The 14,684-nt window shown below is 31.9% G+C and overlaps 2 protein-coding genes across 2 annotated transcripts in view; one reads left to right on the top strand and one right to left on the bottom strand.

The window, feature by feature from the left end:
• Positions 1-14,684, bottom strand: part of LOC127701048 (A disintegrin and metalloproteinase with thrombospondin motifs 18-like) — a 523,205-nt gene that overhangs the window by 435,335 nt on the left and 73,186 nt on the right. The gene's annotated exons all lie outside the window — the stretch shown is intronic.
• Positions 751-12,940, top strand: LOC127701875 (uncharacterized). The gene is made up of 9 exons (XM_052205846.1): positions 751-805; positions 2,753-2,860; positions 5,030-5,185; positions 6,173-6,307; positions 7,857-7,994; positions 8,727-8,843; positions 9,296-9,406; positions 11,447-11,566; positions 12,201-12,940. The coding sequence occupies exons 1-9, from the start codon at positions 751-753 to the stop codon at positions 12,938-12,940; spliced, it is 1,680 nt and encodes a 559-aa protein (XP_052061806.1).

Below are 14,684 nucleotides of genomic sequence, written 5' to 3'. Positions count from 1 at the left end.
TAATATATATATGTTACTCGAGTCTGAGACGGTAAATAAAAACTAGGAATTATCTACGTGATTATAAACGACGAATAAAATCGGATTCAGTACGATACCCCATTTCATTTTACTACAAAGTGATAGCTAATCGCATTTTAATTCATTCATTACTTTTAACAGTGTTTTACAATCATTTTACTGGTGTTATTCAGTTTTGATGAAACTATTTCGTGACATGTAGTTATGGGCTTAACCTTCTACTTGTTAAACAAAGAGGGATTTTTTTACTTATACCTATAGCGTAGTAAACAAAAGAAAACGTTCGACTTGTTTAAAAAAATCTGTGACATTTGATTTTTTTTTTTAAAAAGGCGGAAGATACGAAGGGGTCATTCAAAACTCTTATGTCGACCTCGAACAGAAAATGACAACTCTATATATATATGGCCAAAACAAACTACAGCTCTACAAATCACTTCATAAAAACAAGGAGACAACACGAACCTCACCAAAAACTCTGGACATTCTAGTGTGCTCCAGAAGGGTAAGAAAATCCTACTCAACAAGTAACATCCGTCAAGTTGCTCATGGTAAGTAAAAAGTTTCAATTTCGTAAACCTCATATGTCGATAGCCCCTTCTAAAAAGGTTTTTAACTGATGAACTAATGGTCCGAATTTGATCAATATAGGGTCCTGTCAGTTGTAATTCCATTACATAAGGATGCATTTTTTTAAAACTACAAGTCACCAAAATAAAATTTAGTAAGATGGCAGCTGCATTTACAGCGCTTTCATGCTTTGATCTATTCCATAATTATACAGGTACATAGAAATAATTTCGAACTACGAATACTTGATGGCATTGATAAATGTGCCAGTGGATTGAAGAATAATGACAATTGTACAGTGCAACAATAATATGTTAACATAATCTTGAAACATGTTGATGTGCATATTATATTTGATGTATTCTGGTATGGATTTTCTTTTATTTGTTCCCATCTGAAAGTTGTTGACGTCCAAATGTCTGTCAAATGAACTCGCACTGAATAACTCTGTAGTTTTTATACAGGCGAATAAACAAAACCATATTGCACTTAAAAATATATTATCTGTTATTATAAGTAAGTCTTGAACAGTTTTTTTTAACATTTTCTGTTATAGTCATAGAAACATATTTTTGTGTGGGAAGCGTTATATTTAATGTCAAATACACCAAATACGTCCACTATAATGACCAATACCATTAAATACACAATTTAAAACAAATCAAAAGTACTCCATATATATCAGTCACATGTAAAAAGGATAAAAACAAATCAATTTTACCAATCCGACGTCATTAAGAGCATTCTGAATTCTTTCACGGTATGTTATGGTAAGCTGTTTCCTATCATAAAATAAAGATAATCCTAATTTGTTTTTGCCTGGTTTGCAGTGTAATAGCCTTGTTATCCACACAGCTGTTTATTTTTTTCTGGTTTCTTTAACTTTTATTGTCATTTTTCATTTTTTATCTAATTTCTCCCTTCATGTGTAATAAAGGAGCCAATGTCTTTAAAGTAGCTTTGTATCGTAATCTGTAATTCTAAACAGTATCTGATGACGAAAACAGTGGTAAACGGTGTGTGTTCAGTGTCAGAACACTATACAGTCTATTTCAAGTTTTAGCACTCCATTTTGAAATTAAAATGATTTTATGGGCTATTATCTATTTGATTGTTTTATACAGTGAAGCGCTATCAGCTTACAGACTTAAGAAACCCAAAGTGCCAAAAGGTATGTTTACATTTGTTTTTAACATAAAAAGGCACGACCATTCAACTTTTGTGGGGTGAGGCATGTTTGTTTTATTTATTTAATAAATTGTAGGATTCTGAATTCATGTAGAAAAAAATGAATGTTTCAGAATTGCTAAAAAGTTGTTTCCATATTAAAGATGAATGATTTGTGTCTAAGTACGAGAAAAAGACACATTTATATTGCCGAAATAAGAGCTACACAACAATAACAATCATAAAAATGTGGACAAAGCAGGATTTGGATAATTCAGGTAGATTTTTTCCCGAAATAAATTACTGAAATTGAATGTTTCCGTTTGTTAGTTTGCGGGTAAGAAATTTTATATTCATGAAATTCCAATATGCAAATAAAAGGGTACTCAACATAGTTCAAATGTTCAATAAGAAATATACATAAATATTGAAATTTCTCATTTACTCTAACTGTCTGTCAGTTTGTTTTAGAAACAGAACCGTTTTTAGAGGAGCTGGTTGAACGATTTACGCGTAATTTCAAACTTCTAATACGAAGTTTATTGTGCCATTTTAACGATATAAACTAAGTCAAGATTTATGATTATCGTAATAAGGATTACGAACATTTATTGGCATTTTAGATTTGTTTGGAAATAAAGTGACATACTCATTATGTTGGACGTCTAAACATAACTGAATTTGACAAAAAATTCAAATGATCAAAGAGGAACGAAAGATACCATAGGGACAGTCAAACTCATAGATCGAAAACAAACTGACAACGCCATGCCAAAAATAAATAGACAAACAGACAAATAATAGTACAGATGACACAACATAGAAAACTAAAGACTAAGCAACAAATTGTTACGGTTAAAAATTGGATACAATATGAAACATGTAAAACTTGCTTTCATGTTATAAAAAAAACCGGTGGAAACTGGTAGATTCATGGTTTCATAGCATTCATGGTCATGCTCATGTATTGAATGTATTATAACTATATTTTCAGCTGATTGTATATTCCATGGACATAAGCATAAAGAAACCTGGACAGATCCGTTACTACCCTGTAAGAAGTTCAAATGTGTCAATGGACTTGTCCAAACAAATTATATAGGTTAGTTTAAACATCCATCGCTGATTTCTTCTTTATTTCTTTTTTGATAAAGCCATGCTGGATCTATGTGATCACTCCAGATTTTGAGATTGTGCAGAATTTTAAGTTGAAGACATATCATGAATCTAATTATGTGTTTTAATCACTTGCAGAAACTTTATACAACATTTTAATCAGCAACTGCAAACTTGTTATTTGCCCTTAAATTAAGAAAAGATTGGTCGAACAGCTACTTTATTTTAAACATACCCTTTCATATAGTTCCTTTGTTATTCAAAATTTATATTAAATTACCACTTATTAATTAATGTGAAAAAGTGATATATCAAATTCAAGTAGTTGATAAGAATTATGAAAGTATTTTATCAGTATTTGTTATTGAATAAAATTTGGTACAAGATGTGTATTGATATCAAAGTTGATTCCCGCACTTTTTTGAAATGCTATTATTCCAACTCTTTCCTTGGGTGATACAATACTAGTAATTTTTCAACTGTCATGATTTTCAGACAATTACACTAAAGGTGTAAGTATTAATTGGAATCAACTCCACTCTAATGCCGACTTAATTGACTACAGTTAATATCTCGTGTGTTACATGATTTATTACACATCTAACTGAATACACAAATTCTTGACCTCAACAGTATACCTATCATTTATTTTGATCTACACTACATAACATTATTCTGTTAATTTTGTGTGAAAGATGAATGATTATTAAGCTGTGTTTTTTTCCAAAAAAAGACAAAAAATGAAATATGTATAAAAAATGCAAGCTTATTTCATTTCACTTGTAAAATCAGTGTCATAATCATCTGACATAAGTCAATAATTAAGTTCTATTTAAGTTACAATTATCAGTAATTTGGTTGAAACAATAAACAAAATTGTATAACTCTTACCTGAGCATATTCTGCAAATAATCTTTTTGGTGTATAAACAATAAAAAAAATGCATAATTCTTATCTGAGAATTTTCTGTAATACAATTTATTTGTTTATTACCTAATTATATTGCTATTTAACAGTAATTGTAAATATCTCATTTGGTATTTGTATATGTATATTTGAATACGGGAAACGATTTTTTTTTATGAAGAATGAACACCAATTTAGATAAAAATGCTCTTTCCGGAAATTATTAAGCCAAACTATAAAAGATTTATTACTTGTTTGAAGATTTCCCTTTTCATTCTTGTCAAAAGCAGTGAATGGCAAATGTTTCTAAAAAAAGATGTTAAAAAATCTGACCTCGTCTAAAATTGAAATATTAAAATAATTTGCATCACTATTGCAAAATTTTCCAGTTAGATGATGGAAATGAAAATAAAAAAACGATATTGAAAGTTTGGTCAGAAAAAATGTCGGACTAGCTACAAAATTGGCTGAATCACAACATCGACAATGCTTTGATTTATATCGTTTCTAATTCTGAATGAGACAACCTAATGCTGTGTTTCTCTTCTCAGACTTGAAAATCTAAATTTATTCATAAGGCCGTCTTTATTAAAAGCTGATGTATGGTGTAGTTTTTAAATACCCTTTTTGATAAGAGTTTGACTATGGTTACTATGGATAATGTTTGTAAACACAATAACAGCTGTCATTGGCTGTGCTTAAGTGAATTTAAAAAATCCAGAACCATTTAAGACAAAATTTGCTAAACAATGAAATTAAACAAAGTAACACTATTGATTTCAACCATCGTAACGTTAAAATAGCATGTAGCATTTCAAATCTTCGCACAGTCAAAAGGTACTTCCCTTTCTAGCATTGGGTTTACTGTCAGATAGATACATTTCTATGTCCCACACCACCCCATGGGTTAATTGTGAATTGCTTTTGAGTGTCTATTATCGATATAATAAGGGTATCTGTAGCAAACTTCTAGACAGTTATTCGATATATGCATATACTAAGTTATGGGTTTTTGATAAACCCTTTAAGGGCCCTAACATCCTGGTTATTTCTACATATAAAGGCCGTTAAAAAAGGAACGATAGCCTATACTGACATATCATCCATGGAAGACACAAGTCGTAGTGAAACTTTATTACTGTGTTTAAAGGGAGGAATCAACTTAAAGAATAATGGTACCATATGAATATTTATGAACTATTGAAATACATGGTAAGGAATTATAAAAATATCGTTTTGTCTTACGTAGGGTGTATATACAAAGATCCTAAGAATCCTGAAATTGAAAGATGTCACTTACCAGGGGAGAGATGGAAAGAAGGCTGTTCTTCCAGAACTTGTACATACTTTGAAGATTATCGTAATGGGAGGAAAGTACATTTCTATGTTATTGATGGCCAAGCATGTAAGTACTGACAAATTGAGATGGCATATAATTTAATACACATTTACTAATATGCGATAATAAATACTTTGAATACGTTTTTTTGAGTCTTTTGTCTCTTCCAATAAAATAATCATTGGCCTTTTTGTGGTAGGCACTAACCATTCATCTTTCTTTTTTTTCTTTTTAGGAGGGGGTGGGGCGGGTCATATCTTATTCTGATATAAATTTAATTGATTCAAAATTGTCATTCAGCGCTACATATTGCTATTAAAGACAATGGTACAAGTTTTACATGTTTTTGTAAAATTTTGCTTTGAAAGACATTAGGTGCCATGATAAATTTAGTTGTAAATGAAAGGTAATATATATAATTACTTATAGTAGAATTTTAGGTTTTAGTTAAAAATCTCCTTCTAATACACTTTTAAAATAATTACTCACATTTTGCCAAAATCTATTAAAATTGAAATTTGGAGCCATCTTTAAGCATTTATGATTTGATCATATATTCGGAAATACACCATAAAGTTATACTAAAACCTTATAATCCATAACAATGTGAATTTTAGAGCAGATTGAAGGACTTTTAGAAAATGGCCAAGGAAAGAAATAGATTAGCAGGAAAGTCCATCATCTTTGAGCACTATGCCAGAGATATGTATAGTACTATATATGTCTATGACTATGAAAAAAGTCTAAATTGAAAAAACAACGTTCAAACCTATGATTGCGTTGGATAAAAACCGCAATTTTTATACGTGTACATGCAAAACAAATTTCTTGTTAGAGGGGTCTATAAAATACAGCACAAACAACAATTTCCAAAAGACCAAAACGTGAAAAAGTATATTTTAACAAAACGTCTGACTATGTTTGATGTTAAGGATCAAGGTGCATTACAATTTGTACCGTGTATGTTATTGAGGATAAAGATATGAATCGGAAATGGTAAAAGAAGAAGATCAACTAACTGAAATAAATAATCTGCACATTATAATTTTTCAGGGTGTTTATCACAGGAGCAAGAATGTAAAGCACCAGAAGAAGTCTGGGAGTATGATTGTGACCAGTATAAATGTATCGGGGAAGATCAGATCTATGTCAAAACAGCAAGGATAGAGAAAATTGGAAAAGTACCTAGTAGGTCTATAATGAATACATAAGGTTTATCCTAAAATAGAACAATGTCTAATTTCGTATGTAAAATAAAAGGACCCCATAACGCATGAATGCAAAACGGTCAAATAATACTCGTGCACTTGTATGCATGTCGAAGGCCTGTATATAATTATACGATGTGTTTACTTATGACTTGTATAGCACACACGGGGTCTCGATGGTCGAGTGGTCTAAATAATCGAACTACTGTATTACTAGTCTGAGGTTGTGAGTTCGAATCGGACCAGGGGCAGGTGCGTTCGACTCCAATCTTAACTGACTAGATTGTAAGTTCTCCTACCGAAGGTCGGTGGTTCTCTCCGAGCACTCCGGCTTCCTCTGCCAATAAAAACTGACTGCCACGAAATAGCGCAATAGTGCTGAAAGTGGCGTTAATCAATAACACGCTCTTAAGGAACGATATTATAAACTGTTTGCTTTAATTGTATGTATTGCATATGTACTTGGTGGCAGTCAAATAATTTGATTGATTAATTGATTGATATACTAAATGCCTGGTGTTAACTATTCATGCATATGCAGGTCCAGAAGAAATAAACAATACATCCTGTAGGTAAAAGAAAATTAAGACTGCCCCTTGAAAAAGAGTATGTTAGATAGAAATGGAAAATACAGCATTGAACATGTCGCCTATAAGGACCCCACAAACAGTTATTGCAAGAGTTCTTTAGTGTATAGAGAGTATGTCATCCTCTCTACAGGAGGCAACTGATTACACGTCTCATTCCGACGGGCCGTGGCTTCGTGTTTCTACATCAGGCACAGGCAAACGGATGAGTTTAATGCCGTTCGGAAGAAGTCTACATTTCTATACCAGAGTCAATACTTCGGGTTCTTTAATTTTTTAACGATTATTATATTCAAATATCTGCATTTATATGTTAAAGAAAATAGTTTGCAATCTTTATACAGTTGATTAAATTGTCAAACTTTACTTTTTGAAACTCCTTCATGCAAAATTTAACTTTAGAGCGATCTTGGTTGTTCAGTGGCTGTTTGGGCCTTTTTATTATGATGCCCAAAAATGTTTTTTGTATCGTCTCGAGTAAATGATGACTGTTACAATAGCATACTTGACATTGGCTGCGATATCATATGCATATGTTCAATAAAGTTCTCTTTTAAGTAAAACAGACACAGGGCACAGCCCCTAAATCTCATGCTTGATATCTATGGCAACATATTCTAAAATTCATCAACATCAATATAAAGAAAATTATGTACTAAATGATAAAAATACTACAGCAAAGCTTAAAATAGACATACCAAACTTATTACAATAGTTGAATAAAAATTACAAAATGATAAAAATACTACAGCAAAGCTTAAAATAGACATACCAAACTTATTACAATAGTTGAATAAAAATTACAAAGTGCCGTTGAAGCGATTAGTTGTTAGCATTTTTTTTCTTTGGTCTATGTTGGATAATTGTTTCAGTGGCAATCATTCTTCTTACATAATCTTGTTTTTGTTCTATATAATAAGAAAATGTGTTGATTTTTTCCAGATTGTGAATGTTGTAAATACAAAGGTAATTGTTACAAAAATGGTGCATCATGGCCTGGTACTAACTGTACAGAACATTACTGTGATTTACTTCCTGGAGACAATGGAGAAACGTTGACTGTCATTACTTCTGTACCAGGTATATTATCTGTTATAGGTTATATGTCAATGACTGTTACGACCATGTCTTCTTCGGGAGATCAAAACAGACTTTACAATTAAATCATTACAGTCATATGAGACTTCAAATTAAAAAAAAACAATAAACATGTTTTATATACTTGAAAAATGGCTAAGTTTGACTTAAAAAAAGTGTGCATGGACTTTCTTGTAAAAAGAAAATCCTTTATCGTATCAAAATTTTCAAAATGAATTGCAATCGAATTATTGTCTTCTCGTACTCTAATTTGCCGATACATTTTTCCGTATGCTGTGACCAAAATCACAAGACCTCTCGTTAAAACTTTGGCAATCGCACAGCGCAAGTGTGAGGGAAAAAACTGTGATTCAAAGAATGTAAACAAACGTGAACTGGAATGTAAATAGTGTTAATTGATTCTGAAAGAACAACTTAATACACCAAATCATTTACCAACTGGTATGACAATGTTCGATTAACAAATGAAATGCATGGAAAATATAAAAAAAAATAATAATAACATAGCTCTATCAACTCACTTATTTTCACGCGCTCCATGATTTTGTGTTGATATTTATTTGACTTTCCAAACTTTTAATGTCGCGTGAACCTGATGAATTTCAGTACTTCAGAAAAAAATATAAAGTTATGTTCTCTTGTCGCATAAATGAAATTTACGATTGATACCGCAATTAAGTATGTAATGATATTAAATAATTAATATAATTCCAGGATGCACTTTTCAAGGAAAGTGTTATAAGTTTGAGGAGACAGTTGTCAATAACTGTTTCATTTTTGAATGTACAACACAAGAAAGTATGAATGTGAAATGGGAGACAATTAAAAAAGGTATTTCCATATCTACAATACTATTTTAAAAGATAATTCGGTATCCACGATAATGGAATAAAACGTAGGTCCTTATCCACGATGCCAGAATAAAAACTCTATTATTCAATCGGAAATGCTACTAGAACTATTGTAAATCTTTGTAAACCAACCAAATTAGAATATAAACAAAATTGAATGGGTTCATCCACACGTATCATTCAAATAATGTTACTGCAAGATACACATCCTAAGTATGTATAAATTATAGTTTCAGCTTTCAGCTCTTGAGGTATTACTAAGTCTTTCTTAAGAATGATCACAATTTGGAATTTCAGTCAGAAATGACTACACTTTGCAATATGCAATATGTAAATATTGGCTTTTTATATATCTCTAATTCAAACGACTATTTAATAATGGTGGCACAGTTCATTTGTTAATATAATTACCACACAACTTTACTCTTACAGCATGTCCTGTTGGTAATAGATGTGTCAATATGTATGACACATGGAGAAATGAATCTAACTGTATGGAATATTATTGTAATGGTAATGCTACAACAATATCTAAACAATATGGTAAGTTAGCGGATTTTTGTCCCCCGCGCAACGCGTTGCGGGGAACATAGAAACACCGGGGATCCGTCCGTCCGGTCTTGTTAGCGCTCTCACGTGTACAATTCATGCCAGATTTTTATGAAACTTATATCATAGGTTTATAGTAGCAATGTCCTGGACGAGTTCGAAAATCAGTGCCGATCAATTATTTTTAAAAGAGTTATGCCCCTTATAAACATTAATTATATGGAAAATTTCATCGTTAGCGCTCCCATTTGTACAATTCTTGCTAGATTTTCATGAAACTTATATCATAGGTTTATATCAGCAATGTCTTGGCGAGTTCGAAAATCAGTGCAGACGAATTATATTTAAAAGAGTTATTCCCCTTGGAAACATCAATTATGTGGAAAATTGCATCGTTAACGCTCTCATTTGTACAATTCTTGTTAGATTTTTATGAAACTTATATCATAGGTTAATATATAGCAATGTCTTGGACGAGTTCGAGAATCAGTGCAGATCAATTATTTTTAAAAGAGTTTTGCCCCTTGGAAACATTAACTATATGGAAAATTGCATCGTTAGCGCTCTTATTTGTGCAATTCTTGCCAGATTTTTATGAAACTTATATCATAGGTTAATACTGGCAATGTTGTGGACGAGTTCGAAAATCAGTGCCAATCAATTATTTTTAAAAGAGTTATGCCCTTAGATACATTATTAATTTGGAAAATTGCATTAACGCTCTCATGTGTACAATTCTTGCCAGATTTTTATGAAACTTTTATCGTAGGTTTATATCAGCAATGTCTTTGAAATCAGTGACGATCATTTATTTTTAAAAGAGTAATGCCCCTTTGAAACATTAATAGTTTGGAAATTGCATCGTTAGCACTCTCATGTGCACAATTCTTGCCAGATTTTTATGAAACTTATATCATAGGTTTATATCAGCAATGTCTTTCACAAGTTTGAAAATCAGTGACGATCATTTATTTTTAAAAGAGTTATACCCCTTGGAAACATTGATTATATGGAAAATTGCATTGTAATTGCTCCCGCTTGTACAATTTTTGCCAGATTTTTTATCAAATTCATATCAAAGGTATATAACAGCAATGTCGCAGACAATTTTAAAAATAAGTGCCGATCAAGTATTTTTAATGAGTTTTTCCCTTGGAAATATTAAATATATCGGAAATTTGCTCTAAGTCTTCAACCATCTAGTAAGATAATTTTAAAGAGATTTAAAGAAAAAAAAGTTTTTTTAGTTATTGTCCTTGGACAGAACAGATAAAATATGTGCAACGCGGGGGACATTCGAACTCTGCTCTTTTTTTATACCTTTACAGTTGTTCCAATGAAGAGATTATATCCAAAACTAGTCAGTATGTTTGATCATGTTTAAAACATAATATTCTTTCTGATCCATCTCATCTTGTTAAAATATGTACTGGATTGTGCACACAAACTAAAAATAATAAATTTCAAGTGTTTTATTAATACAGCATTGTTATACCTTTCGTTTGATTTCCATATAAAGAGGTGGGTATAATATGATGCCGTTTGTTGTACGTAACGTCCAGTATTAACTTCGCTTCAATAATACATAGAACACTGAAATTTTACATGAACTTTACATTGTCAATGTTCATTATGTCAAAATCGGATGAAAACACACTGTAGGAAATGCTTATGACAAGAATGTAGCATGATTTCTTTCCAATACATATGTGTAATTACCACTTTGTCAATCAAAAAGCGCTACCAACTAATGTTGCCTGGTGGTATGTTTGGCTTAATACACGTTTGGTCTCTAGCGAAAAAGAGAGGCGAAAGATACAAAAGGGACATTCAAACTCATAAGTCGAAAATAAACTGACAACGCCATGACAAAAAAAAAAGACCAAAATACAAACAACAGTACACAAAACACAACATAGAAAACTAAAACACCTACTGAAAGATTTTCAAGAATTACGTGTTGTGCAGACCGAGTTCGATTGAGTTGACTAATCTTAATGGGATTCATCATTTTACATGTGCTTTTATTTGTAGGTTGTATAGTTGATGGCAACAAATGTATACCTTATGGAGGTTACTACTGTGATGACCTCTGTTACTACAGACAATGTTATTTAAAGGTTGATCAAGAAGTAAGAGAAGTTGTACGAGGCGGTGAGTCTTATCGAAATATTTGATAACTTTTACTTTACCCATCACGATACCAATGACATCTCAATGTAAACTAACAAAAAAAAAACATTGACCTCACCATACCGAAATAACATGAATGTTTCTAACTATCTCCTTTTAACAAATTGGTTTATTTTCCATTTGACAATGTGGAAATCGATTTGAATTTATCAGTTCTTAGTTCGGATGTGATAGTGGCAAGACATCATAATACCATACTCATTAAATGCCTTAACCTGCTACCCAGGCCTGATAACATGGCGAAAGAAAGACGAAGTCTTAAATAGTTCAAAAATTTATGACTTAAAAAATGCATTTTTTATAGGTCAAGAAAGAATTCTAATTTCATGAAGAATTCAAATATATATTCGAAGAACGTCTTTGCAAAGAATTCAACTGAAATATTTACTAGGGGCCGTCTTAAACTTGTGTGGTTACAGTATTTGCTACGTGTTGAAGGCATCACTGTGTCTTTGAAATGAAGAACAGTAATAAAATCGCGGTTCCGTTGCTTTTTGTGTTTTTTGCTGTGCATGTACTGAGTTTGTGTTATGGATGGATACCCCATACCTATTAGTAAGTATTTTTCAGTACTAAATTCATTTTTAAATTTTAGGCTGTAAAGGACTTACTGGGAAATGCTATTCCTATGGAGAGACAGGATTTTCTAAAGAAACAAATGGAGAAACTTTTTTAAATTGTACTTGCATACAGAGAGGGAGCACAGGATCTATAGCAATATGTTCAGGTTCCAGTTCATCAGGTAACCTGACATATTATTTAGAAGACTCGGGCAATGGTCACACATATGTTAGAAAAGATATGAACATGGATAACTCTAATTATGGCGAAACAAATTATGCAAACTCTGTAGGGACTAACATGTATAGTACAAGTAGTGCTCTCACCACTCCGTATTATGATGTGACGGGTAGCAAACTTAATTCTGAATATATGAATGACAAAGATTTAACAAATAACAAAGTTACAAAAGTTCCATCATATAATGAAAATGGAGATCTGCATGAGCCATACCACATTCCTGTCGTACAATTAGATGATGGCATTGGGGTCACACCGGGCAAAGAATTAGTTCAAACCGGGAAACAGGAATATTCTGACAAAAATGTTCAGAATCTTCATATTTTAGGTATAAATGATATACCTCACTATGATCAAGATAACGGTCTATTTACCGACTTTGACGGAACAGGAGGATACGATGAAGGTACCGGATCTGTTACAACTAGTGAAATAGAGAATGGCGTAGCGTATGGAGATCCAGGAGTACTGGGAGAAAACACAGTGAAAAGTTATGGGACAGAGGTGGATAATTATGGTAGATCAGATATATGAGAACAGAATATCAAAAATAAATTTTAAGAGAATCAGTTGACATTTGTTCGTTAGTCTAATGTTAACCATCTCTTTAGAGTAGTTGCATGGCTTTGGTGTTCATGGTCACAAATATTATTATGTCCACCTTTTGCGGAAGTTTGCAATTTATTGCTCGTAATTTGATTTCTCTCATTTCAAACTTAATCATTTTATTCTCAAAAATCAATAACGACATTGGAATAAAATATTCACACTACCGACATAGATTTTTTCCCACAATTTAGATATTTCCGCCATATAGGATTAGGTTGTTCACAAAACGAACACTGTAATGTACGGTCTCCTCCATGTTCCGAATTCATTCAAGGTTATTATTATGTATTTTTGGTTTTTGACTTTCTCTATAACATATTGTGGCCTTGATCATCACTGAAGATGCATTAATTGTCGAAATGCGCATCTGGTACGGTCAAATTGGTACAGTTGATAGTATTGTAAAAACAAATAATACAAAAATCAATAGGCCTTTCCACATTTTACATAAATGTGACTGTACAGTTTGGAAATTTCGCCCCTATGAGATAAATTATCATATTAAACTGTATCTTTCTATGAATTACTCGTTTAATGAAATTAAATAAGATGCTGTAACGTTAGTACCGTAATCTAACCAAATAATATCGGTTTAACAGACTAAAAAACATAACTGCAGGTAAATATCGTATCATTTAATGTTCCATATATCGAAGGCACTTTTTAAGTATTCGTTCTGTAGTTTCAAAATCATGCCATCTTGCAATCTAGTAACGATTTTTAATACTGAAATGGTCATCTTTGAACTAAATAACTCTTAAAGCCAAAATTATAGGCTGCTACAATTCATCAAGATATAATTCACATAGTAACGTCAGGAACAGTGCAAAAAAAAAAAAAAAAAAAAAAAAAAAAAAAACCCGTGACATTCTTGTGAATTTGTGTATCGACTTTTTGATTTTAAAAATTAAAAAAACACTGTATTGTCCCAATAATAAAAACCCATTCAATATTAACCAACAGGCAATGATTCATCAACAACAGTTTAATTAAATAATTCTATTTAGATAAAAACCAAGGTTTTAATTAATGACAGTTCTTATATTTCCTTTTGTTATTAATAATATTATCGTAACGATCTTGGATGGAAAATTACTTTTTATACCCACATTTCAGTGATTGATTGCATCTCATATATCCAAGTGAACTTGATTAAAGATACTACCTAAACTAGAAGGTCTGCCTCATACCTTAGTCTTCCCCCTGTTATGAAACAGACTTTAAACTAGAATCTATGACAAACTTGATGATTTCAACTTTTCAATTGTCAAATTCCCATTTCCCAGCAGTAGAATACCTTTTGTCCCATCGTATGGCATTTACATACCTCAATCAATACGTTACGCTTGTGCATATTTATACTATACTGAATTCATTGACAGGTGTATGTTCCGTACACAAACCCCAAGGGTGACTGACTTGGGAATAGAAATAAAGTCATTTTGGTATTATTTCGACTGGTAGTAAAACCCTCGCCAAGATAGGCCATCCGTTTGGCTGTGCGAGATGTACATGTACGCAAAATTCTGTTACTATCCAATATATCCCCTCATTTTCCAGTGGCAGTCCAAATTCCCCCGACCTTCAAGCCTTTATTACAGGGCATACCTATTGAATTTATTGTTAATTTTTTCTCGTCCTAAACATGCCTGAAATATTTGCCACTGGA

Source organism: Mytilus californianus, unplaced genomic scaffold (genome assembly GCF_021869535.1).
Source record: "Mytilus californianus isolate M0D057914Y unplaced genomic scaffold, xbMytCali1.0.p SCAF_5, whole genome shotgun sequence".
NCBI classification, from domain to species: Eukaryota; Metazoa; Mollusca; class Bivalvia; order Mytilida; family Mytilidae; genus Mytilus; species Mytilus californianus.
This window is presented reverse-complemented; position numbering and strand designations above follow the sequence as displayed.